The sequence below is a fragment of the Sparassis crispa genome (assembly GCF_003851025.1).
Source record: "Sparassis crispa DNA, contig_000002F, whole genome shotgun sequence".
Taxonomy (NCBI): domain Eukaryota; kingdom Fungi; phylum Basidiomycota; class Agaricomycetes; order Polyporales; family Sparassidaceae; genus Sparassis; species Sparassis crispa.
The window spans coordinates 2,910,990-2,935,902 of NW_020939749.1; the positions used below are offsets into that span (position 1 = coordinate 2,910,990).

General features: G+C 57.0%; 6 protein-coding genes across 6 annotated transcripts; 1 reads left to right on the top strand and 5 right to left on the bottom strand.

Annotated features, from left to right (window-relative positions):
• Window positions 1–462: 462 nt before the first annotated feature.
• On the bottom strand, window positions 463–788 carry SCP_0309790 (hypothetical protein; the record flags this gene model as incomplete). Its single annotated transcript, XM_027756364.1, has 2 exons — window positions 463–624; window positions 684–788. 2 exons carry the CDS (start codon window positions 786–788, stop codon window positions 463–465), a joined length of 267 nt encoding a protein of 88 aa, XP_027612165.1.
• Window positions 789–798: 10 nt separating this feature from the next.
• Window positions 799–2,437, bottom strand: SCP_0309800 (hypothetical protein; the record flags this gene model as incomplete). The annotated part of the gene is made up of 9 exons (XM_027756365.1): window positions 799–858; window positions 917–998; window positions 1,046–1,144; window positions 1,210–1,312; window positions 1,363–1,579; window positions 1,633–1,814; window positions 1,880–2,058; window positions 2,150–2,367; window positions 2,432–2,437. The coding sequence occupies 9 exons, from the start codon at window positions 2,435–2,437 to the stop codon at window positions 799–801; spliced, it is 1,146 nt and encodes a 381-aa protein (XP_027612166.1).
• Window positions 2,438–8,242: 5,805 nt separating this feature from the next.
• SCP_0309810 (hypothetical protein) lies at window positions 8,243–9,826 on the bottom strand (the record flags this gene model as incomplete). The annotated part of the gene is made up of 3 exons (XM_027756366.1): window positions 8,243–9,406; window positions 9,461–9,720; window positions 9,775–9,826. 3 exons carry the CDS (start codon window positions 9,824–9,826, stop codon window positions 8,243–8,245), a joined length of 1,476 nt encoding a protein of 491 aa, XP_027612167.1.
• Window positions 9,827–10,653: 827 nt separating this feature from the next.
• On the bottom strand, window positions 10,654–12,343 carry SCP_0309820 (hypothetical protein; the record flags this gene model as incomplete). Its single annotated transcript, XM_027756367.1, has 6 exons — window positions 10,654–10,722; window positions 10,782–10,954; window positions 11,013–11,240; window positions 11,433–11,816; window positions 11,886–12,084; window positions 12,146–12,343. 6 exons carry the CDS (start codon window positions 12,341–12,343, stop codon window positions 10,654–10,656), a joined length of 1,251 nt encoding a protein of 416 aa, XP_027612168.1.
• Window positions 12,344–12,442: 99 nt separating this feature from the next.
• SCP_0309830 (hypothetical protein) lies at window positions 12,443–12,694 on the top strand (the record flags this gene model as incomplete). The annotated part of the gene is made up of 1 exon (XM_027756368.1): window positions 12,443–12,694. The coding sequence occupies one exon, from the start codon at window positions 12,443–12,445 to the stop codon at window positions 12,692–12,694; it is 252 nt and encodes an 83-aa protein (XP_027612169.1).
• Window positions 12,695–18,333: 5,639 nt separating this feature from the next.
• On the bottom strand, window positions 18,334–19,920 carry SCP_0309840 (hypothetical protein; the record flags this gene model as incomplete). Its single annotated transcript, XM_027756369.1, has 2 exons — window positions 18,334–19,500; window positions 19,555–19,920. The coding sequence occupies 2 exons, from the start codon at window positions 19,918–19,920 to the stop codon at window positions 18,334–18,336; spliced, it is 1,533 nt and encodes a 510-aa protein (XP_027612170.1).
• Between the last annotated feature and the right edge of the window lie 4,993 nt (window positions 19,921–24,913).

Sequence of the window (24,913 nt, forward strand, 5' to 3'; positions counted from 1 at the left end):
CTCGCGCGCGCTCGATCTCGCGCCGTCTGACATGTGTTCTGTCTACGCTAGCTCCACGTCTCCCTCTCATCCTCAGCCTGTTCCTCCAGTCCTGCGTCCCTCGCCTCTCGCGCCCGGTCCTTCCTTCCCACCGGTCAGCTCCCCTTTGCCGCGCTAAGCCGCCGCCCGTACGCTCTGTTTCGACAACTCTCGCGCGCAGAGGATGGCTTCTCGTGCACTCGACCGAGGCGTGCCGTTCCAAGGAGATGAGCTCGCGAGGACGGCGCGAAGTTCTGCGAAAAAAACTCCGTCAGTGATCCCCTCGTAACGCGACGCACCACACCGCACCATCCCTTCTGCGGGAGATCGCGCGAGACCGCGCCCATCGTACTTTGCAGCTCGCGTGCTTGACAGTCGATCTCCGGTGAGTCTTCCTAATTCGAGGTTGACGTGCGTTGCGTTTGCTGACACTTGCGTTCCGCCTCACGCGTCCAGAAAGCCTGCCCATTGCGAATGCGGAGGACGCAGAATGCGGCCGATGAGGAGCCCGGGGCCCGCAACAGCACAGGCAAGCCTCAACAAGGCCTCCACCACACACGCCCCACGTTTCGTTCTCTGCAGCGCACTCAGAGGCGACGACACGGCCTGGAAACGCGTGCGAACGATTAGCAGCAGCAAGAACAGTGTGCAGAACACGCACGTACCACATCGCCGTCCAACGACACCGCGCGCGCGCATTCTGGCGTCGACCGCGAGAGTGCTCGTGTGACGAGCACACAAACGCGTTCCGTGCCTCGCGAGGTGCCCATCGCACCGACTTCAAACGCGCTCGGCCGCGTTGTACGCTTTCACCGCGTGGATCTCGGCGACGATCGACGCCTGGTCAGCCGAACACCATCAGCATCGGACGCACCACAAGGGACGAAACGACACCCACCGGTATCGCGCAACCCGCGACAGACAGCAGAACGACGAACCTGGTGCAGCCTTGCACAGCGGAGGGGGGGCGCAGTCGACCTCTGCGTCCCATCGACGAGACGCCGGGGGGAGGCCAACATCCACTCACGCAGCAGAAGGCTCCAGTGTTGACCGCAAGCCTTCGGGGGTACGTAGCGACGATCCGCGAAGGACGCCGGCCCAGCACCGGACGCACGGATATTCAAGCCTAAAAACGCCGAAATTCAAAGGTGAGTGCATTGCAAACACTGAACAAAGCAAAACCGCACTCACGTAGAAATCATGCAGGCACGGTGCATCGACAACCGCCGCACACGGGAGACGAACGCGCACGCGCGACGTCCCAATCCACGGCGTAATCGTGGAAGATCGAGGCCTGGTCAGGACTCAGCGGGACAGCTCTAAGGGTGAAGCAGCAAGACTCACGGTCTATGCGAGCCACGACGGCACGACGCGCACCTCGAACGTTCCACCAACGAGTGGGAGCGCGCCAGCACGAGAAGAACGTCGTCCTCAATGCCGCAGGCGACTCGGACGGGAAACCGCGGGGCGCTGCGCGCCCCTCTTCTCTGGACCTCAACGTTGGAAACACGCGGTGAGCGGCGTGGACGCGTTCAGTCTCGTACGGCACTGAGACAGAGGCCTTGCGACGCTGCCCTCAGCCCGCGATCGAAGACTGCCAACCCACAGACCGACTGGCAAGTGGTGGAGTGGGAGGAGAGCACGATCGGGACTGGCGGCGCTGCGCGCCGCCGCCCTCGCTACGCAACCGCTTCGCTCGAAGGCGTCGAATGGCGGGGACGTCGGTGCAATATCTTCTGCACCGCGTGACGCTCGCCGCTGGGCTTGGGCCTCGAGAATTCGGCGCTCCAAATCCCCTAATTTCACGGAGGGAAAGTGAGCTCCACGGGGCCCGCGACATCTAATGCGAAAGCCCACGTACCCGCTGCGTGCCCCCTCTCGACATCCTGCCGGACGCGCTCTCTTCGGCGAGTGAGAGGGGGACTCGCGGCGCTGCGCGCCGCTCCCCGGACCGCAGCCGTCTCCTTATCGTACAAGGGTCCGCGAGGAGAATGACACTTTCTCTTGAAGAGTGGATGACGCTCGCCGCTGGGCTTGAACCTCAGAAAATCGACGCAAGATATGACCTATTTTTGAGACGAAAAGGTGAGCTCGAGGCGGCCTGGGACATCTAACGCGGAGGTTCACGTACCTATATCGCTGACGGATGACGTCAAAGACGCTCTGCGACGTGCTCTCCCCGGTGTTCCAGGCTAGCGAGGAGGGACTGGCGGCGCTGCGCGCCGCTCCCCGCACCGCAGCCGTCTCGTTGTCGTACAGACGACGGCGAGGAGGACGATTCACTCGGTTGAGGAGTGGACGACGCTCGCCGCTGGGCTTGAACTTCGGAAAATCGACACGAAATATTACCTGTTTTTGAGGTAGAGAGGTCAGCTCGAGCGGCCTGGGACATCTAACGCGGACGCCTACGTACCCGCATCACCGATGGATGACGTCGAGGACATTCTGCCCGACGTGCTCTCCTTAGCGTTCGAGCGAGAAGGCACTGCCGGCGCTGCGCGCCGCCCCCCGGACCGCAGCCGTCCCACCGCCATACAGAAGACAGCGGGGAGGACGATACTTTCTCTTCAGGAGCGGAGGACGCTCGCCGCTGGGCTTGAGCCTCAGAATATTGAGACAAAACATTACCTATTTTTGAGACAGAAAGGTGAGCTCGAGGCGGCCTGGGACATCTAATCTAAAGGCCTACATACCCGTTGCGAGTCCGTCTCGCTCACAGCGTCGTCGTCGACCACGCTCTACCCGACATGCTCTCCTCGGCATTCCAGGCGAGCGAGATGGGCGGCTGCGGCGCTCCGCCCCGCTGCCCGGACCGTGGCCACCGAGCCGTCTTGCAGAGAATCGCAGGCACAGCGATGCACTCTCTTGAGGAATGCGGCACGCTCGCCGCTGGGCTTGAGCCTCGGCAAATTGACGCATCAATTTGCCTATTTTCGAGGTACGAACGTGAGCTCGACACCGCCTCAGATATCTAATGCAAATATCGACGTACTCGATACTAAATCACACTGAGAACCTATTGTTCTCGATGCGGTAGGCTCGCAGGACTCGAGAACATCCTCTGCATTGCATGCGAGGCTCGCAGCTACGCTGAGGTCCGAGATTCGAGCGAGGATGCCTGGAAAACAACATATGTAAGTCAGGGACTCTGGCACTAACATTAAGACATGCCTTTTTGAGATATATTGGTCGGATGCTGCTCTCGTGCTACATTCTCGACAACTCGGTATGATCGCGACTTGCAGCATGCTCATTGCAGTGCATGAATCTCGGGAATCCAAGTATGAAGACCTACATAAAAAGGATCCGTCAGATGAAATCGGATTCTACAATAATGCTAAAACATACTAGTCCGTTTGATGTGTGGTAGGAATGATGCCTTGTCGCAAGCTGCACCTCTTGTCGATGGCCACATACAGTTTCTATTCTCGCAGGGTTTCGTCAGCATGATGTGAGCTCTAATCAGTGTGAGAGAGCTCAGTACAAACCTCCGCGCATCCTTCCACACCGAGTTTCGCTGCGGCTTGCTGACCTTGAAACCACACATTGTTGGAGTGCTGCATTCTGGACTTGATGCGAGCAGCGAGAGATGTCAAGAGTGGGCGTCAGGTTAGTGAAACCTGTTCTGGAGGGAGAGAGGGAGGAAGGTGAGTGGGTGAAAGAAAAATGTGGGATGAAAGATATATTCAGGTCGGCCTGACACTGATGGCCGCTGATCGTAGCCGAAATTTGATGGGTCGTTGACATCTGGTGAGTAAACAGAGTTAGGCGGGGATCAGAAATCAGAAATTAGTAGTCATGACTACCCGAGGCGCGATCCAGAGATGTGATTGCTGATTGCTCGGTTGCTCCTTATGATGTCAGACTCACCCTTCCATTCCGAAATGTGATTGGCATGAACAAAGCAATCTGACGACATACCTGCTGGGGAACTGCATGGGAGGATAGGACAGGGCTTCAAGATCATGCTCGGGATACCTAGAAACAGCAAATAACATGGTAAGTGGGATCAAAGTATCTTGCAGAAGTGCCCCAAACGTCCTTGTGCTTCTTGGTCAAAGACGTGCAAAGATGTTTGGGGCATCTCTGCAAGATACCTGGATCTAATGATGCATCGGAGGTCCGTGTACATCTCCGGAAAGACTGACCTTCATATTCCGATGAATTACAGACTTTCTGAGACACAACTCCTACGTGGAAATGCCATCCGATCATGCACTGTTGACATGTCTGAGGACCGAGACTCGGATGGCAGCTTGACAATCGGACTGCAAGTGGTACAATTCAATTTCTACAAAAATACTATTACCAGACAGTGAGGCAACCACTTTGCAAGTAACAGGTCTTAGACTACAGTACACGAGATGGAGTTATCGACGCGAGAGACAAAGTGATGTGGATATCAACCCGACTCTGAGTCTTGAGCCAAGAGCACCATTTGACAGATTTGGTAAGTGTCGTTGGAAGCTCATCGGACGATTCACGGGTGCACGTCAGACTCAACTCTTTCTTTATCCACGCTGTCAACCACTTCACTGAGAACCGAGTGGCCTCCTCTGTGCTCTACATACCTGCTTTCGCACTGGAATGGTATGCTCCATGGTCTGCTTTCATTGCATGTGCAAATCCAAGTTCGGATGTTGTGCATGCCAGTGAGCGCGACTAGAATCTCCCTCCAGCAGTGTGATCAAGACCGCGGGAAGCATTGCACAAACATGCATGTGTACGAGGATGTTCCCTGGACAGGATGATCAGAACGATTGTAGCATGGAAGGTTTCGCGCAACAGGTCGGACCGAAAATGCGAACGTAGAACTCCAGTGGAGTACTCACCTCTGAGCTCATCAATGTTAACGTTCATCTTCCAAGCTAAATGCTTTCGCAGTTCTGTATACAACAAATGAATGTACTTGTACTGAATTTCCTACATGTACCATATGCACTGACATCGTTTGCGGATGTGCTGCACTCCCGTGGATTCACCAGGTGAGAGGTGCGGGATCTGTGTCTACATTCACAGTTGCGGCCCGAGCACACTCCTCTTGCAGTGAGATGAATGGAGCACTTCGGCTCCGCTCGGAAGCTAGATGGTTATGTGCTGACGACGGCATTTGATCACCGGACGGGCATGCATGCCATGCATTGCAAATGCTTCAGTCATCAGAAGACTCTTCCGGGTCGGACATCGACACTCGGTGTAAGTTGCAGAGGCTAACATTCCAAAATCACTGACACTTCCCTTGCCTGTAGTACCGCCAGTCTACCAATACCCAGATGCTGCGTGCTCTGGTAAGTTGAGAAACTATCTACCTATCTATCTAATATGTACATGGAGAATGCGGGCAGTAATTCATGCACAAACAAATGAGCAAAGAGTGGATGGATTGTTGTCCTGGAACTGTTCCGTTCGCACTCATTCGCGTAGATTGCAAGGAACTCAAGATCGGCCACCCGGAATCTTGGATACAGCGGGATTGCATCAACGGCGTCCGCGGCAGATCTCTGAAGATGTCCAGCCTGGACCCGGTAAACATTAGAGGACGGACACGAGGCTATGAGCCTTCGTTGGGGCGCTTCTGCCTTGGGTTTGGAGTGAGTTCGAACATCTCTTATGCTTTCTTCACCCTGGTGAGCTCTCCCTGGTCCTCGTCCGTCCACACACTCATTGTCGACCTCTGCATGCTCAGAGGGCACTGCAAATTGAAGAAATTGGCGGTATAACCAGCCGGTATGCGAGATTGAGCGGTGAGCAAGAATTCAATTTGAAACCAGGTCGGCAAACTTCGCCGCTCAAGCTGCACGCGGGCGCGGAACTGTTACGACATCACGGGGCTCTCGGCTATGGCAACAAGTGCAGCAAATTTATTTGAAGCATACGTTCAGAAGATTCGGGGACTGTTGCGAAGGGGCTGGACAGGGTTGGCGGCGAGTCGGTGGAATTTGAGGTGAAGCGGGTGAGTCATGCGATCAGGGCCGGTTACTCACGCACGTCGTGTATCCAGGTGACTTGATCCGACGATTTTTTTCACTCAGACGACATGGAAACTCGGGGATACGTGCGCACGGACCACTGGCTGCGACTTAAATACTGGAATTTCCTCTATGTTCGACATCATCCAGCGATCCTCCCCTTTCTCCCTACTTCCTCACACCCAGCCAACTGATTCTCGACAACGTCTGTCGCGCTCATCATCTCCTGGCCGCCATGCTTCGCCCCGATGCTGCAAATGCACATGCCGCACTGAGGAGTACGTTAGTCTCCCCTCCTTTGCTCTCTGCTGATGAATGATAAACTGCCTCTGATCGCCACTCTATGGCATTCGAGCCTGGTCTCTACCCGAGAGGCTTGTTCATCGTTCGCTGTCGCTCTCAGGGTATTTTTCCCGAGTCCATCTGTCCACTGACAGCACTCAGATGCTTCAGATTTCCAAGGACCGAGAACGCGAGGAGGCGGAGAAGTGTTCCACCGCTTGCGTGCACCTCGCACCGTCTGTCTTACATACTAGACGATCGGGGGATTGTGATTGACAGCCAGCACCGATGAGTCGTCCGACGTTGTAAATATATGCAATTTGTGAGTTGTCTCGTCCCTTGCATTTGTTCGGGTGATTCTAACATGTCCATATGCAGGATGAAATAGATTTATTTTCTTCGGGTTGCATCTCCGCTCGGCGGAAGACTGACACCATCTGAGTTTCTCTGGATCTGTGGCACAACCTGACACAGTCTATAGGCAATCTTGGTGAGCACCCCACATTGTCCAAAAGTCTTGAAGGGCTGCTGACTTGTCTGTGTTGCACAGGAAACAAAATATATTTGTTGTCTATGGTCCCTGTACATACTTGAGTGCAACCGTGCTCTCATTGCGTGCTAGCACGACGCTGCGAAGCACTTGAGAATGCATTGCGGCGAGCTTACGATTCGATCGACGAGATAGCCGATCGAGTGCGTCTTCCCCGCACTGGTGAGTCCGATCTGTGCCCCACTGACTGTCCTGCACATCAGCACGGATGCCTTCTGAGTTCTGGTACTCGCGACACAGGTAAGCCTGCGTGCAGGCCGCTTGTTGCTTCTTTGCTTACCTTGAATTCGGGCGACACAGCTCGACTCGATTTCATGCCATCACAAGCTGGACGAGACGAAGTGCATCGGACGAGCCCTCAGTATGACAAGATCGACGTGAGATGAACCCGCGAGTTCGAAACAAAGAAATATATTTTGCTCCTACATAGTTTACTCTACTGTACCGCCCGCGTCATGCAGAGACGCAGCGGCACCGAGTGTGCTTGGGCATCGAGCGCAGACGCTACAGTGGGAACGAATCCCTGCGAGCTCGCGGACTGTGATCTGCTCGCCTGGCGGCGTCGCCCTCTCTCATCCGCCGAGTGCAAGATGGAAAGAATAACACGGCGTACCTGGGCGGCGTTCCGATGCTGCAATGCGAGCGCGGCTGCGAGCCCTGCAGCAGGGAGGACTGCATGGGCGGAGCAAGACGACACGCTGGAAGTGTTCACGCAAGACGAAGGCATTGTGCGTCAGAGAATTCTCCGCGGGAATGTCACTTCAATGCCTGCACAACCTGTAGTGCGAAACACTCGGCGTTGAGACGCCAGGGCACGACGAGGAAGGGCGCCAGGTCATGACCCATCGTCCTCGGTCGTTCAGTCCATTTCTACTGGACGAGGGCCGCGTGTGCATGACCGACAAACTGTTCGCGAGCTCGTCTTCTCTCACATGCTTCAGAGCTCGCTCCGCGTCGTATGTCCTCGTGCAATTCCGTGTGCGGGGAACCGAATGTCGAGCCTGGCATTGTGAGAACGCGCCCAACCGAGCGGACAAAAACCGTCCAGCCGCTCGTTCTACAGCACGTCCGTATGGAGCCATCAGGGCGTACACCATCGTCTTCAGTCGTTCTCGCACGCGCGCGCCTTTGCTCCATCTCTTCCTTGCTCGAGGTAGCGTTCCTCATCCATTTGTGTCATTTGTTCACTTTCGGCGCCGGAGGGGCGTGCACAGACTCTGCTCGTCTTGACCTTGCGATCGCGCTCGCGCCTGCGCCCGCGTTCTACTTCTTTTCTCTCCGCCCTGCATTCCTCTTCTGTATCGCGGCCTCGACATTCTCGCTCGCATCCGTCTCCAGTGTCTCGTCCGAGCCTTGTCTAGTGCTGGTCCCCGCATCGACGACGAGTCGAATATATCAGAATTTAAATGTGTTTGATATCGTCCTATCGCCTCCCTGATGTGCCGCCGCCGTACTCGCTGCCGGGCACCACGTCGTGGTAGAGCTGCTCCCCCCGACCGATCAGTGAATGGTGGTGGCGTGCATGCGCGTGCGGGTGTGGGACATGGTGCATCTGCATTGCCGCATACGGCGCACGCAGCGAAATCTGCGGGGACGATGTCTGCGAGGACGAGTCCTGCATCTGCTGCTGCACCGGCGAAACCTGCGTGTGCTGTGACCCGAGCTGGCGGGAGTGATCGCGCATCTGGTGATCCTGGGGTAGAGGTGAAACCGGCGCCGAGTGTTGGTATCCGACGTTGACGTTAAGTAGCCCGATCGGGCTCGCGCCGTGCGACATCGCCAACTGATGCGGATGCTGGTGCTGATGTTGGCGCTGGTGCTCGTACGTCTGCTGCTGTTGTGACTGCAGCGGCGACCGCACTTGCCCCTGCGGTGAGCGAAGCTGTGCCTGTGAAACCTGTTGCTGCTGCTGCGTCTGGATGTGAGTCTGAGATGGTCGGCGCATCATTTGTGGGGGTGGAGGATGCGCCGGAACCTGCTGCGCCTGCGTCTGCGTCTGAGGCTGCATTTGGAGGTGCGCCTGCGAATGTTGGCGAGCCATTTGCGGCGGCTGCAACTGGCGCTGAGCCTGTGGCTGTTGCTGGGCTTGCAGCTGTTGGTGCATCCGCATCTGCACCTGCGCCTGTACTTGCGCCTGCGCCTGCACTTGCGCCTGCGCCTGCGTTGGAGGCTGGGTTTGGGGTAGCTGGCGAAGCACTTGCGAGGGTTGCGGACGCGGTTGTATCGACGGCTGGATTGACGGCTGGGAGATGGGACCTGCGCGTGGGCGGTCCTTCTCGTCCACCGGCTGCTGAGGCTGGATATGCTGGAAGGAAGGGGGCTTGAGCGGCTCGCGACGATCCTGATCAAAGACCGGTGGTTTAGGGGGCTCGATGGGGCTGTCGACGGACATGTCGACGTCCCTGTCAATGTCGCGGTCGACGTCGATGGCGTCCTCATCGTCGGCGTCCGGGGATGTGGAGTTGGAAGGCCCCGCATCGGCTTGCAGGTTCTTTTGTGCGGCTATCTCCTCTGCGGTGAGGAAGCGACCGCCGGGACCGCGGGGACGGCGCATGGCATGCTTATGGCGCGACTCGTGGAGGTACGGCTGGCGTAGATGAGTTGAGGGCGCGAAAAATAATGAGGAGAGGAAGAGGGGTACCTTGCGCTGCTTGGAGAGCCTGTGCAACTCCTCGATGCGGGCGCGGGCGACGCGCCGTTTGAGGATGCGATAATACTGCTTCGCGTTGACATAGAGGGGCTCCTCGTCGATGGGGGGGTCGTCGTGTATCTGGTCGACGGGCTGGTCTGGGTCGCGCTGGTGGGAGTCCTGGGGTGGCTGCTGGTGGAAGAGGGGGACTGGCGCTGGAGAGTGCGGGGGCGAGGGACGGTGGGGGTAGAAGTTGTAGACGGGCTGGTGGGCTGGGCGGGGGTCAGCGTGCGGGGATATGTTTGTTTTCTGCGGAAAAGACTGACGGTAGGACGGATAAGCTGGGCCGGGGTGGAAGAGGTGATCGACGGGGTCCATTGATTGGCCTGGGATGAGACGCAATTCGGTGGGCGACGAGCGTTGCTATTGGCTTGCGGCACGACCAACTCAACGCCGCCTCTCCCTCCCCATTGGTCGGGAGCACGTGACCCGCTTCCCCGGTGGCTGCAAAGTCTCTCGATGTCTGCCGTGGATCGGACGGCTCGGAGGAAACATCCAGCATAAATTCGAGAGATAGGCTGTCTTTTCGTGCATAGGGCACTCTGACCGGTGAGTCTTTCGTGCATAGAGCCGTCCCTCTGCTCAGTCTCGCGCCGTCTGACATGTATTCTGTCTACGCTAGCTCCACGTCTCCCTCTCTCTGCGTCCTCTCCCTCCCATCTCCGGCCTGTCCCTCTCTTCGCTGCGTCCCTCGCCTCTCGCGCCCGATCCTTCCTTCCCGCTGATCAGCCTGCGTCCCTTTGCCGCGCTGAGCCACCGCCCGTGCGCTCTGTTTCGACAACTCCCGCGCGCAGAGGTTGCCCTCTCGCGACGCGCGCCGTTCCAAGGAGATGAGCTCGCGAGGACGGCGCGAAGTTCTGCAAACAAACTCCGTCAGTGATCCCCTCGTAACGCGACGCACCACACCGCACCATCCCTTCTGCGGGAGATCGCGCGAGACCGCGCCCGTCGTACTCTGCAGCTCGCGTGCGGAGAAATTGGCCTCCGGTGAATTTTCTCTCGCTGTCGTTTCGTCACGTTCGCTGACTCTTGCGTTCCGCCTAACGCGTCCAGGAATTTCGTCCAAAACCTGCCCATTGCGAATGCACAGGACGCAGAACACGCGCTATCACGAGCCCGGGGCCCGCAACTGCCCAGGGAAGCCTCTACAGGGCCTCCGCCACACACGCGCCACGTTTCGTCCTCTGCAACACACTCCCAGGCGACGACACGGCCTGGAAATGCGCACGAACGGTCAGCAGCACCACGAGGAGGAGGTAGAACGTCCACGTACCGCATCGCCGTCCAACGACACCGCGCGGGCACTCTGGCGTCGACCGCGAGAGTGCTCGTGTGACAAGCACACAGACGCGTGCCGTGCCCCGCGAGGTGCGCGTCGCACCGACTTCAAACGCGCTCGGCGGCGTTGTACGCTTTCACCGCGTGGATCTCGGCGACGATCGACGCCTGGTCAGCCGAACACCATCAGCATCGGACGCACCACAAGGGACGAAACGACACCCACCGGTATCGCGCAACCCGCGACAGACAGCAGAACGACGAACCTGGTGCAGGCTTGCACAGCGGAGGGGGGGCGCAGTCGACCTCTGCGTCCCATCGACGAGACGCCGGGGGGAGGCCAACATCCACTCCCGCAGCAGAAGGCTCCAGCGTCGACCGCAAGCCTTCGGCGGGAAGTAGCGACGATCCGCGGAGGACGTCCGCCCAGCACCGGACGCGCGGAAATTCAAGCCTAAAAACACCGACGTTCAAAGGTGAGCGCATTGCAAACTCCGAACAAAGCAAAACCGCACTCACGTAGACATCATGCAGGCACGGCGCATCGACAACCGCCGCACACAGGAGACGAACGCGCACGCAGCAAGACTCACGGTCTATGCTAGCCACGACGGCACGACACGCCGCGAACAGTGCACCAACGAACCGGAGGAGGCCAGCACGACGAGGGCGTCGTCCTCAATATCGCAGGCGACTCGGACGGGAAACCGCGGAGCGCTCCGCGCCCCTCTTCGCTGGACCTCAACCTTGGAAACGCGCGGTGAACGGTGCAGACGCGTTCGGCCTTGTACGGCACTGAGACGGAGGCCTTGCGACGCTGCCCTCGGTCCGCGATCGAAGAATGTCAACCCCAGGCCGTGGAGTCCGAGGAGAGCACGATGAAGACTGGCGGCGCTGCGCGCCGCCGCCTTCGCTATGCAACCGCTTCGCTCGAAGGCGTCGAATGGCGGGGACGTCGGTGCAATATCTTCTGCACCGCGTGACGCTCGCCGCTGGGCTTGGGCCTCAAGAATTCGGCGCGCGAAATCCCCTATTTTCACGGGGGAAAAGTGAGCTCGACGGGGCCCGCGACATCTAATGCGAAAGCCCACGTACCCACTGCGTGCCCCTCTCGACATCCTGCCCGACGCGCTCTCCTCGGCAGCGAGATGGGGACTCGCGGCGCTGCGCGCCGCTCCCCGGACCGCAGCCGTCTCCTTATCGTACAAGGGTCCGCGAGGAGAATGACACTTTCTCTTGAAGAGTGGATGACGCTCGCCGCTGGGCTTGAACCTCAGAAAATCGACCCAAGGTATGACCTATTTTTGAGACGAAAAGGTGAGCTCGAGGCGGCCTCGGACATCTAATGCGTAGGTTCACGTACCCGCATTGCCGACGGATGACGTCGAGGACGCTCTGCAGCGTGCTCTCCCCGATGTTCCAGGCTAGCGAGGAGGGACTTGCGTCGCTTCGCGCCGCTCCCAGGACTGCAACCGTCCCGCTGTCGTACAGACGACCGCGAGGAGGACGATTCACTCGGTTGAGGAGCGGACGACGCTCGCCGCTGGGCTTGAACATCGGAAAATCGACACGAAATTTTACCTATTTTTGAGGTAGAGAAGTGAGCTCGAGCGGCCTGGGACATCTAATGCGGACGCCTACGTACCCGCATCACCGATGGATGATGTCGAGGACATTCTGCCCGACGTGCTCTCCTTAGCGTTCGAGCGAGAAGGCACTGCCGGCGCTGCGCGCCGCCCCCCGGACCGCAGCCGTCCCACCGCCGTACAGAAGACCGCGGGGAGGACGATACTTTCTCTTCAGGAGCGGAGGACGCTCGCCGCTGGGCTTGAGCCTCGGAATATTGGGACAAAACATTACCTATTTTTGAGACAGAAAGGTGAGCTCGAGGCGGCCTGGGACATCTAATGTAGAGGTCTACATACCCGTTGCGAGTCCGTCTCACTCACGGCGTCGTCATCGACCACGCTCTGCACGACATGCTCTCCTCGGCGTTCCAGGCGAGCGAGATGGGCGGCTGCGGCGCTCCGCCCCGCTGCCCGGACCGTGGCCACCGAGCCGTCTTCCAGAGAATCGCAGGAACAGCGCTGAGCGATGCACTCTCTGGAGGAATGCGTCACGCTCGCCGCTGGGCTTGAGCTTCCAGAAATTGACGCATCATTTTACCCATTTTCGAGGTATGAACGTGAGCTCGATGCGGTCTCAGACATCTAATGCAAATATCGACGTACTGCGCACTCGGTCACTTCGAGAACCTGTTGTTCCCAATGCGGTGGGCTCGCAGGACTCGAGGTTATCCTGTCCGTTCCACGCGAGGCTCGTAGCTACGCTGAGGTCCGAGATTCGAGCGAGGATGCCTGGAGTAGAAGGTATGTAAGTCGGGGACTCTGGCACTAACATAGAGACATGCCCTTTTGAGACATCTTGATCGGATGCTGCTCTCGTGCTAACATTCTCGACAACTCGGTATGATCGCGACTTGCAGCATGCTCATCACATGCAAGAATCTCGGGAATCCAAGCACAAACACCTACATGAAAAGTATCAGTCAGATGGAATCGGATTCTACAATAGTGCTAAAACACACCAGTCCGTGCGATGCGTGGTAGGAATGATGCCTTGTCGCAAGCTGCACCTCTTGTCGATGGCCACATACAGTTTCTATTCTCGCAGGGTTTCGTCAGCATGATGTGAACTCTAATCAGTGTGAGAGAGGTCAGTACAAACCTCCGCGCATCCATCCACACCGAGTTTCGCTGCGGCTTGCTGACCTTGAAACCACACATTGTTGGAGTGCTGCATTCTGGACTTGATGCGAGCTGCAAGAGATGTCAAGAGTGGGCGTCAGGTTAGTGAAACCTGTTCTGGAGGGAGAGAGGGAGGAAGGTGAGTGGGTGAAAGAAAAATGTGGGATGAAAGATATATTCAGGTCGGCCTGACACTGATGGCCGCTGATCGTAGCCAAAATTTGATGGGTCGTTGACATCTGGTGAGTAAACAGAGTTAGGCGGGGATCAGAAATCAGAAATTAGTAGTCATGACTACCCGAGGCGCGATCCAGAGATGTGATTGCTGATTGCTCGGTTGCTCCTTATGATGTCAGACTCACCCTTCCATTCCGAAATGTGATTGGCATGGACAAAGCAATCTGACGACATACCGTCGGGAACTGCACGGGAGGATAGGACAGGGTTCAAGATCATGCTCGGGATACCTAGAAACAGCAAATAACATGGTAAGTGGGATCAAAGTATCTTGCAGAAGTGCCCCAAACATCCTTGTGCTTCTTGGTCAAAGACGTGCAAAGATGTTTGGGGCATCTCTGCAAGATACCTGGATCTAATGATGCATCGGAGGTCCGTGTACATCTCCGGAAAGACTGACCTTCATATTCCGATGAATTACAGACTTTCTGAGACACAACTCCTACGTGGAAATGCCATCCGATCATGCACTGTTGACATGTCTGAGGACCGAGACTCGGATGGCAGCTTGACAATCGGACTGCAAGTGGTACAATTCAATTTCTACAAAAATACTATTACCAGACAGTGAGGCAACCACTTTGCAAGTAACAGGTCTTAGACTACAGTACACGAGATGGAGTTATCGACGCGAGAGACAAAGTGATGTGGATATCAACCCGACTCTGAGTCTTGAGCCAAGAGCACCATTTGACAGATTTGGTAAGTGTCGTTGGAAGCTCATCGGACGATTGACGGGTGCACGTCAGACTCAACTCTTTCTTTATCCACGCTGTCAACCACTTCACTGAGAACCGAGTGGCCTCCTCTGTGCTCTACGTACCTGCTTTCGCACTGGAATGGTATGCTCCATGGTCTGCTTTCATTGCATGTGCAAATCCAAGTTCGGATGTTGTGCATGCCAGTGAGCGCGACTAGAATCTCCCTCCAGCAGTGTGATCAAGACCGCGGGAAGCATTGCACAAACATGCATGTGTACGAGGATGTTCCCTGGACAGGATGATCAGAACGATCGTAGCATGGAAGGTTTCGCGCAACAGGTCGGACCGAAAATGCGAATGTACAACTCCAGTGGAGTACTCACCTCTGAGCTCATCAATGTTAACGTTCATCTTCCAAGCTAAATGCTTTCGCAGTTCTGTATACAACAAATGAATGTACTTGTACTGAATTTCCTACATGTACCATATGCACTGACATCGTTTGCGGATGTGCTGCACTCCCGTGGATTCACCAGGTGAGAGGTGCGGGATCCGTGTCTACATTCACAGTTGCGGCCCGAGCACACTCCTCTTGCAGTGAGATGAATGGAGCACTTCGGCTCTGCTCAGAAGCTAGATGGTTATGTGCTGACGACGGCATTTGATCACCGGACGGGGGTGCACGCCATGCATTGCAAATGCTTCAGTCATCAGAAGACTCTTCCGGGTCGGACATCGACACTCGGTGTAAGTTGCAGAGGCTAACATTCCAAAATCACTGACACTTCCCTTGCCTGTAGTACCGCCAGTCTACCAATACCCAGATGCTGCGTGCTCTGGTAAGTCGAGAAACTATCTACCTATCTATCTAATATGTACATGAAGAATGCGGGCAGTAATTCATGCACAAACGAATGAGCAAAGAGTGGATGGATTGTTGTCCTGGAACTGTTCCATTCGCACTCATTCGCATAGATTGCAAGGAACTCAAGATCGGCCACCCGGAATCTTGGATACAGCGGGATTGCATCAACGGCGTCCGCAGCAGATCTCTGAAGATGTCCAGCCTGGACCTGGTAAACATTAGAGGACGGACACGAGGCTATGAGCCTTCGTTGGGGCGCTTCTGCCTTGGGTTTGGAGTGAGTTCGAACATCTCTTATGCTTTCTTCACCCTGGTGAGCTCTCCCTGGTCCTCGTCCGTCCACACACTCATTGTCAACCTCTGCACCCTCAGAGGGCACTGCAAATCGAAGAAATTGGCAGTATAATCAGCCGGTATGCGAGATTGAGCGGTGAGCAAGAATTCAATTTGAAACCAGGTCGGGAAACTTCCCCGCTCAAGCTGCACGCGGGCGCGGAACTGTTACGACATCACGGGGCTCTCGGCTATGGCAACAAGTGCAGCAAATTTATTTGAAGCATATATTCGGAAGATTCGGGGACTGTTGCGAAGGGGCTGGACAGGGTTGGCGGTGAGTCGGTGGAATTTGAGGTGAAGCGGGTGAGTCATGCGATCAGGGCCGGTTACTCACGCACGCCGTGTATCCAGGTGACTTGATCCGACGATTTTTTCACTCGGACGACATGGAAACTCGGGGATACGTGCGCACGGACCACTGGCTGCAACTTAAATACTGGACTTTTCTCTGTGTTTGACGTCATCCACCGATCCTCCCCTTTCTCCTTGCTTCCTCACACTGAGCTGACTGATTTTCGACATCGTCTGACGTACTCATTATCCCCTGGCCGCCGTGCTTCACCCTGATGGTGCAAACTGGCATGTTGCAACAACTAGTATGTTAGTCTCCCCTTGCTTACTTCCCGCTGACCGCTGATGTTCCCGTGTTGTATGTACTACTAGGCTGATGATCGTAGGCAGCCTTTGATTGCTGTTCTATGGCATTCCAGCCCGGTGTCTGCACGGGAGGCTTGTTCACCATTCACTGTCGCTCTCAGGGTATTTGTTTCCCTGCATGTGTTTACTGACAGCACTTGTACACTTCAGATCTCAACGGCTGAGAGCATGAGGAGGCGGAGCTGCATTTCATGGATTGTGCACGCCTTGCCGTCCACCTTATATACTAGACAATCGGGGGATTGTGATTGGCAGCCACCGCACTCGGCGCCATGCCGGCGCTGAAGTCTTCTGACATTGTAGATGTATAGTATTTGTGAGTCGTCTTGTCCTAACGATTCTAACTTGTGTTGTACAGGGGTAAAATATATTTGTTAACTCGGTGTTGCGTGAGGACCTCGCTCATCAGACGATTGATGTGATCCACAGTTCTCCCGATCTGTAGCGCGGTCTTACGCCATCAGCAGGCAACCTTGGTAAGTACCTCACCTTGTGCGAAGGTCTCGAATGGCTGATGACGGGTCTGTGTTGCACAGGAGATAAAATATATTTGTTTTCTACGAGCTTTGCCCATACATCCCCGAGTCCAGCCGTGCTCTCATTGCATGCCAGCACAATGCTGTGAAGCACTTGAGAATGCACTTCGGTGAGCTCAGGATTCGATCGACGATATAGCCGATCGAACGCACCTTCGCCCGCACTGGTGAGTCCGATCTGTGCCCCACTGACTGTCCTGCACATTAGCACGGATGCCTTCTGAGTTCTGGTACTCGCGACACAGGTAAGCCTGCGTACAGGCTGCTTGTTACTTCTTTTGCTTACCTTGAATTCGGGCGACACAGCTCGACTCGATTTCGTGCCGTCACAGGCTGGACGAGACGAGGTGCATCGGACGAACCCTCAGTATGACAAGATCGACGTGAGATGAACCCGCCAGCCGCTCTGCCTCCCGCAGGTGTCGAATCACGCGCCCACGAGTTCGAAACAAAAAGAAATATATTTTGCTCATACGTACGTAGTTTACTCTACTGTACCGCCCGCGTCATGCAGAGACGCAACGGCACCGAGTGTGCTTGGGCATCGAGCGCAGACGCTACAGTGGGAACGAATCCCTGCGAGCTCGCGGACTGTGATCTGCTCGCCTGGCGGCGTCGCCCTCTCTCATCCGCCGAGTGCAAGATGGAAAGAATAACACGGCGTACCTGGGCGGCGTTCCGATGCTGCAATGCGAGCGCGGCTGCGAGCCCTGCAGCAGGGAGGACTGCATGGGCGGAGCAAGACGACACGCTGGAAGTGTTCACGCAAGACGAAGGCATTGGGCGTCAGAGAATTCTCCGCGGGAATGTCACTTCAATGCCTGCACAACCTGTAGTGCGAAACACTCGGCGTTGAGACGCCAGGGCACGACGAGGAAGGGCGCCAGGTCATGACCCATCGTCCTCGGTCGTTCAATCCATTGTTACTGGATGAGGGCCGCGTGTGCATGACCGACAAACTGTTCGCGAGCTCGTCTTCTCTCGCATGCTTAAGAGCTCACTCCGCGTCGTATGTCCTCGTGCATTTCCGTGTGCGGGGAACCGACTGTCGAGCCTGGCATTGTGAGAACGTGCCCAACCGAGCACACAAAAACCGTCCAGCTGCTCATTCTGCAGCACGTCCGTATCGCAGCATCAGGGCTTCCACCGTCATCCTCACTCATTCTCGCCCGTGCGTTTGGTCCATCTCTTCGTTGCTCGAGGTAGCGTTCCTCGTCCATTGGCGTCGCTCATGCATTTTTCGCGCCGGAGGGGCGTGTGCGGACTCTACTCGTCTTGACGTCTCGACCTTGCGATCGCGCCCTCGTTCGACCTCCTTTCTCTCCGCCCTGCATTCCTCTTCTGTATTGCGGCCTCGACGTTTTCGCTCGCGTCCGTCTCCAGTGTCTCGTCCGAGCCTTGTCTAGTGCTGATCCCCGCATCGACAACGAGTCGAACATATGAAGGTTTAAATGTGTTTGATACCGTCCTATCGCCTCCCCGATGCGCCGCCGCTATACTCGCTGCCGGGCACGTCATGGTAAACTTGCTCCCCCCGACCAACGAGTGAATGATGATGGCGTGCGTGAGCATGCGGGTGCGGAACATGGTGCATCTGCATTGCCGCATACGGCGCGCGCAGTGAGATCTGCGGGGACGTCATCTGTGGCGATGTCGTCTGCGAGGGCGAGTCCTGCATCTGCTGAACCGACGACACCTGCTGAAGGTGAGATCCGAGGTGACGCGAGTGCTCGTGCGCACGATGTCCATCTTGGGGAACCGGCGAGACTGGCGCAGGCGAAAGCGGATGGTGGTAGCCAACGTTGGCGTTGACGTTCATGAGGTTCGTTGGGCTGGTGCCGTGCAACATCCCCATGTGCTGGTGTTGGTGCGGATGCTCGTATGTGGGTGAGCGCATCGGCTGCGATTGTTGTTGCTGTTGCGGCTGAAGCTGCGCTTGCGAGTGCACGAGGGGGGAATGCTGTGGTAACTGCTGCTGCTGCTGCTGGAGAGTCAGAGACGGCCGGCGAATCGTCTGCTGGGTCTGTGAATGCGCCGACGCTGGTGGTTGCATTTGTGTCTGAGGCTGCATCTGAATACGGGTCTGCGAGTGCTGCCGAATCATCTGCGGAGCCTGAGGCTGTATTGGGTGCTGCACGCGCATCTGCGCATGCGCTTGTAATTGGTGTTGCGCCTGCATCTGTGACTGCGCTTGAAGCTGTTGCTGCGCCTGCATCTGGGCCTGCGGCTGTATGTAAGACGGGGACGGCTGGCGCGGACGTTGCGGACGCGGCTGTATAGATGGTTGAATAGATGGCTGCGAGGCTGGCGGAGGGCGCGGCTTCTCGCTATGATCCTGCTCCTCGAGTGCCTGCAGCTTCGGCTGGACGCGCTGCTCCTCGAGCTGCTGGATTTGGAACGTCGGCGGCTTAGGGGGCTCGATGGGGCTGTCGACGGACATGTCGACGTCCCTGTCAATGTCGCGGTCGACGTCGATGGCGTCCTCATCGTCGGCGTCCGGGGATGTGGAGTTGGAAGGCCCCGCATCGGCTTGCAGGTTCTTTTGTGCGGCTATCTCCTCTGCGGTGAGGAAGCGGCCGCCGGGGCCGCGGGGACGGCGCATGGCATGCTTATGGCGCGACTCGTGGAGGTACGGCTGGCGTAGATGAGTTGAGGGCGCGAAAAATAATGAGGAGAGGAAGAGGGGTACCTTGCGCTGCTTGGAGAGCCTGTGCAGCTCCTCGATGCGGGCGCGGGCGACGCGCCGTTTGAGAATGCGATAATACTGCTTCGCGTTGACATAGAGGGGCTCCTCGTCGATGGGGGGGTCGTCGTGTATCTGGTCGACGGGCTGGTCTGGGTCGCGCTGGTGGGAGTCCTGGGGTGGCTGCTGGTGGAAGAGGGGGACTGGCGCTGGAGAGTGCGGGGGCGAGGGACGGTGGGGGTAGAAGTTGTAGACGGGCTGGTGGGCTGGGCGGGGGTCAGCGTGCGGGGATATGTTTGTTTTCTGCGGAAAAGACTGACGGTAGGACGGATAAGCTGGGCCGGGGTGGAAGAGGTGATCGACGGGGTCCATTGATTGGCCTGGGATGAGACGCAATTCGGTGGGCGACGAGCGTTGCTATTGGCTTGCGGCACGACCAACTCAACGCCGCCTCTCCCTCCCCATTGGTCGGGAGCACGTGACCCGCTTCCCCGGTGGCTGCAAAGTCTCTCGATGTCTGCCGTGGATCGGACGGCTCGGAGGAAACATCCAGCATAAATTCGAGAGATAGGCTGTCTTTTCGTGCATAGGGCACTCTGGTGGGTGAGTCTTTCGTGCATAGAGCCGTCCGAGCTCTGCTGAGTCTCTCGCGCGCGCTCGATCTCGCGCCGTCTGACATGTGTTCTGTCTACGCTAGCTCCACGTCTCCCTCTCATCCTCAGCCTGTTCCTCCAGTCCTGCGTCCCTCGCCTCTCGCGCCCGGTCCTTCCTTCCCACCGGTCAGCTCCCCTTTGCCGCGCTAAGCCGCCGCCCGTACGCTCTGTTTCGACAACTCTCGCGCGCAGAGGATGGCTTCTCGTGCACTCGACCGAGGCGTGCCGTTCCAAGGAGATGAGCTCGCGAGGACGGCGCGAAGTTCTGCGAAAAAAACTCCGTCAGTGATCCCCTCGTAACGCGACGCACCACACCGCACCATCCCTTCTGCGGGAGATCGCGCGAGACCGCGCCCATCGTACTTTGCAGCTCGCGTGCTTGACAGTCGATCTCCGGTGAGTCTTCCTAATTCGAGGTTGACGTGCGTTGCGTTTGCTGACACTTGCGTTCCGCCTCACGCGTCCAGAAAGCCTGCCCATTGCGAATGCGGAGGACGCAGAATGCGGCCGATGAGGAGCCCGGGGCCCGCAACAGCACAGGCAAGCCTCAACAAGGCCTCCACCACACACGCCCCACGTTTCGTTCTCTGCAGCGCACTCAGAGGCGACGACACGGCCTGGAAACGCGTGCGAACGATTAGCAGCAGCAAGAACAGTGTGCAGAACACGCACGTACCACATCGCCGTCCAACGACACCGCGCGCGCGCATTCTGGCGTCGACCGCGAGAGTGCTCGTGTGACGAGCACACAAACGCGTTCCGTGCCTCGCGAGGTGCCCATCGCACCGACTTCAAACGCGCTCGGCCGCGTTGTACGCTTTCACCGCGTGGATCTCGGCGACGATCGACGCCTGGTCAGCCGAACACCATCAGCATCGGACGCACCACAAGGGACGAAACGACACCCACCGGTATCGCGCAACCCGCGACAGACAGCAGAACGACGAACCTGGTGCAGCCTTGCACAGCGGAGGGGGGGCGCAGTCGACCTCTGCGTCCCATCGACGAGACGCCGGGGGGAGGCCAACATCCACTCACGCAGCAGAAGGCTCCAGTGTTGACCGCAAGCCTTCGGGGGTACGTAGCGACGATCCGCGAAGGACGCCGGCCCAGCACCGGACGCACGGATATTCAAGCCTAAAAACGCCGAAATTCAAAGGTGAGTGCATTGCAAACACTGAACAAAGCAAAACCGCACTCACGTAGAAATCATGCAGGCACGGTGCATCGACAACCGCCGCACACGGGAGACGAACGCGCACGCGCGACGTCCCAATCCACGGCGTAATCGTGGAAGATCGAGGCCTGGTCAGGACTCAGCGGGACAGCTCTAAGGGTGAAGCAGCAAGACTCACGGTCTATGCGAGCCACGACGGCACGACGCGCACCTCGAACGTTCCACCAACGAGTGGGAGCGCGCCAGCACGAGAAGAACGTCGTCCTCAATGCCGCAGGCGACTCGGACGGGAAACCGCGGGGCGCTGCGCGCCCCTCTTCTCTGGACCTCAACGTTGGAAACACGCGGTGAGCGGCGTGGACGCGTTCAGTCTCGTACGGCACTGAGACAGAGGCCTTGCGACGCTGCCCTCAGCCCGCGATCGAAGACTGCCAACCCACAGACCGACTGGCAAGTGGTGGAGTGGGAGGAGAGCACGATCGGGACTGGCGGCGCTGCGCGCCGCCGCCCTCGCTACGCAACCGCTTCGCTCGAAGGCGTCGAATGGCGGGGACGTCGGTGCAATATCTTCTGCACCGCGTGACGCTCGCCGCTGGGCTTGGGCCTCGAGAATTCGGCGCTCCAAATCCCCTAATTTCACGGAGGGAAAGTGAGCTCCACGGGGCCCGCGACATCTAATGCGAAAGCCCACGTACCCGCTGCGTGCCCCCTCTCGACATCCTGCCGGACGCGCTCTCTTCGGCGAGTGAGAGGGGGACTCGCGGCGCTGCGCGCCGCTCCCCGGACCGCAGCCGTCTCCTTATCGTACAAGGGTCCGCGAGGAGAATGACACTTTCTCTTGAAGAGTGGATGACGCTCGCCGCTGGGCTTGAACCTCAGAAAATCGACGCAAGATATGACCTATTTTTGAGACGAAAAGGTGAGCTCGAGGCGGCCTGGGACATCTAACGCGGAGGTTCACGTACCTATATCGCTGACGGATGACGTCAAAGACGCTCTGCGACGTGCTCTCCCCGGTGTTCCAGGCTAGCGAGGAGGGACTGGCGGCGCTGCGCGCCGCTCCCCGCACCGCAGCCGTCTCGTTGTCGTACAGACGACGGCGAGGAGGACGATTCACTCGGTTGAGGAGTGGACGACGCTCGCCGCTGGGCTTGAACTTCGGAAAATCGACACGAAATATTACCTGTTTTTGAGGTAGAGAGGTCAGCTCGAGCGGCCTGGGACATCTAACGCGGACGCCTACGTACCCGCATCACCGATGGATGACGTCGAGGACATTCTGCCCGACGTGCTCTCCTTAGCGTTCGAGCGAGAAGGCACTGCCGGCGCTGCGCGCCGCCCCCCGGACCGCAGCCGTCCCACCGCCATACAGAAGACAGCGGGGAGGACGATACTTTCTCTTCAGGAGCGGAGGACGCTCGCCGCTGGGCTTGAGCCTCAGAATATTGAGACAAAACATTACCTATTTTTGAGACAGAAAGGTGAGCTCGAGGCGGCCTGGGACATCTAATCTAAAGGCCTACATACCCGTTGCGAGTCCGTCTCGCTCACAGCGTCGTCGTCGACCACGCTCTACCCGACATGCTCTCCTCGGCATTCCAGGCGAGCGAGATGGGCGGCTGCGGCGCTCCGCCCCGCTGCCCGGACCGTGGCCACCGAGCCGTCTTGCAGAGAATCGCAGGCACAGCGATGCACTCTCTTGAGGAATGCGGCACGCTCGCCGCTGGGCTTGAGCCTCGGCAAATTGACGCATCAATTTGCCTATTTTCGAGGTACGAACGTGAGCTCGACACCGCCTCAGATATCTAATGCAAATATCGACGTACTCGATACTAAATCACACTGAGAACCTATTGTTCTCGATGCGGTAGGCTCGCAGGACTCGAGAACATCCTCTGCATTGCATGCGAGGCTCGCAGCTACGCTGAGGTCCGAGATTCGAGCGAGGATGCCTGGAAAACAACATATGTAAGTCAGGGACTCTGGCACTAACATTAAGACATGCCTTTTTGAGATATATTGGTCGGATGCTGCTCTCGTGCTACATTCTCGACAACTCGGTATGATCGCGACTTGCAGCATGCTCATTGCAGTGCATGAATCTCGGGAATCCAAGTATGAAGACCTACATAAAAAGGATCCGTCAGATGAAATCGGATTCTACAATAATGCTAAAACATACTAGTCCGTTTGATGTGTGGTAGGAATGATGCCTTGTCGCAAGCTGCACCTCTTGTCGATGGCCACATACAGTTTCTATTCTCGCAGGGTTTCGTCAGCATGATGTGAGCTCTAATCAGTGTGAGAGAGCTCAGTACAAACCTCCGCGCATCCTTCCACACCGAGTTTCGCTGCGGCTTGCTGACCTTGAAACCACACATTGTTGGAGTGCTGCATTCTGGACTTGATGCGAGCAGCGAGAGATGTCAAGAGTGGGCGTCAGGTTAGTGAAACCTGTTCTGGAGGGAGAGAGGGAGGAAGGTGAGTGGGTGAAAGAAAAATGTGGGATGAAAGATATATTCAGGTCGGCCTGACACTGATGGCCGCTGATCGTAGCCGAAATTTGATGGGTCGTTGACATCTGGTGAGTAAACAGAGTTAGGCGGGGATCAGAAATCAGAAATTAGTAGTCATGACTACCCGAGGCGCGATCCAGAGATGTGATTGCTGATTGCTCGGTTGCTCCTTATGATGTCAGACTCACCCTTCCATTCCGAAATGTGATTGGCATGAACAAAGCAATCTGACGACATACCTGCTGGGGAACTGCATGGGAGGATAGGACAGGGCTTCAAGATCATGCTCGGGATACCTAGAAACAGCAAATAACATGGTAAGTGGGATCAAAGTATCTTGCAGAAGTGCCCCAAACGTCCTTGTGCTTCTTGGTCAAAGACGTGCAAAGATGTTTGGGGCATCTCTGCAAGATACCTGGATCTAATGATGCATCGGAGGTCCGTGTACATCTCCGGAAAGACTGACCTTCATATTCCGATGAATTACAGACTTTCTGAGACACAACTCCTACGTGGAAATGCCATCCGATCATGCACTGTTGACATGTCTGAGGACCGAGACTCGGATGGCAGCTTGACAATCGGACTGCAAGTGGTACAATTCAATTTCTACAAAAATACTATTACCAGACAGTGAGGCAACCACTTTGCAAGTAACAGGTCTTAGACTACAGTACACGAGATGGAGTTATCGACGCGAGAGACAAAGTGATGTGGATATCAACCCGACTCTGAGTCTTGAGCCAAGAGCACCATTTGACAGATTTGGTAAGTGTCGTTGGAAGCTCATCGGACGATTCACGGGTGCACGTCAGACTCAACTCTTTCTTTATCCACGCTGTCAACCACTTCACTGAGAACCGAGTGGCCTCCTCTGTGCTCTACATACCTGCTTTCGCACTGGAATGGTATGCTCCATGGTCTGCTTTCATTGCATGTGCAAATCCAAGTTCGGATGTTGTGCATGCCAGTGAGCGCGACTAGAATCTCCCTCCAGCAGTGTGATCAAGACCGCGGGA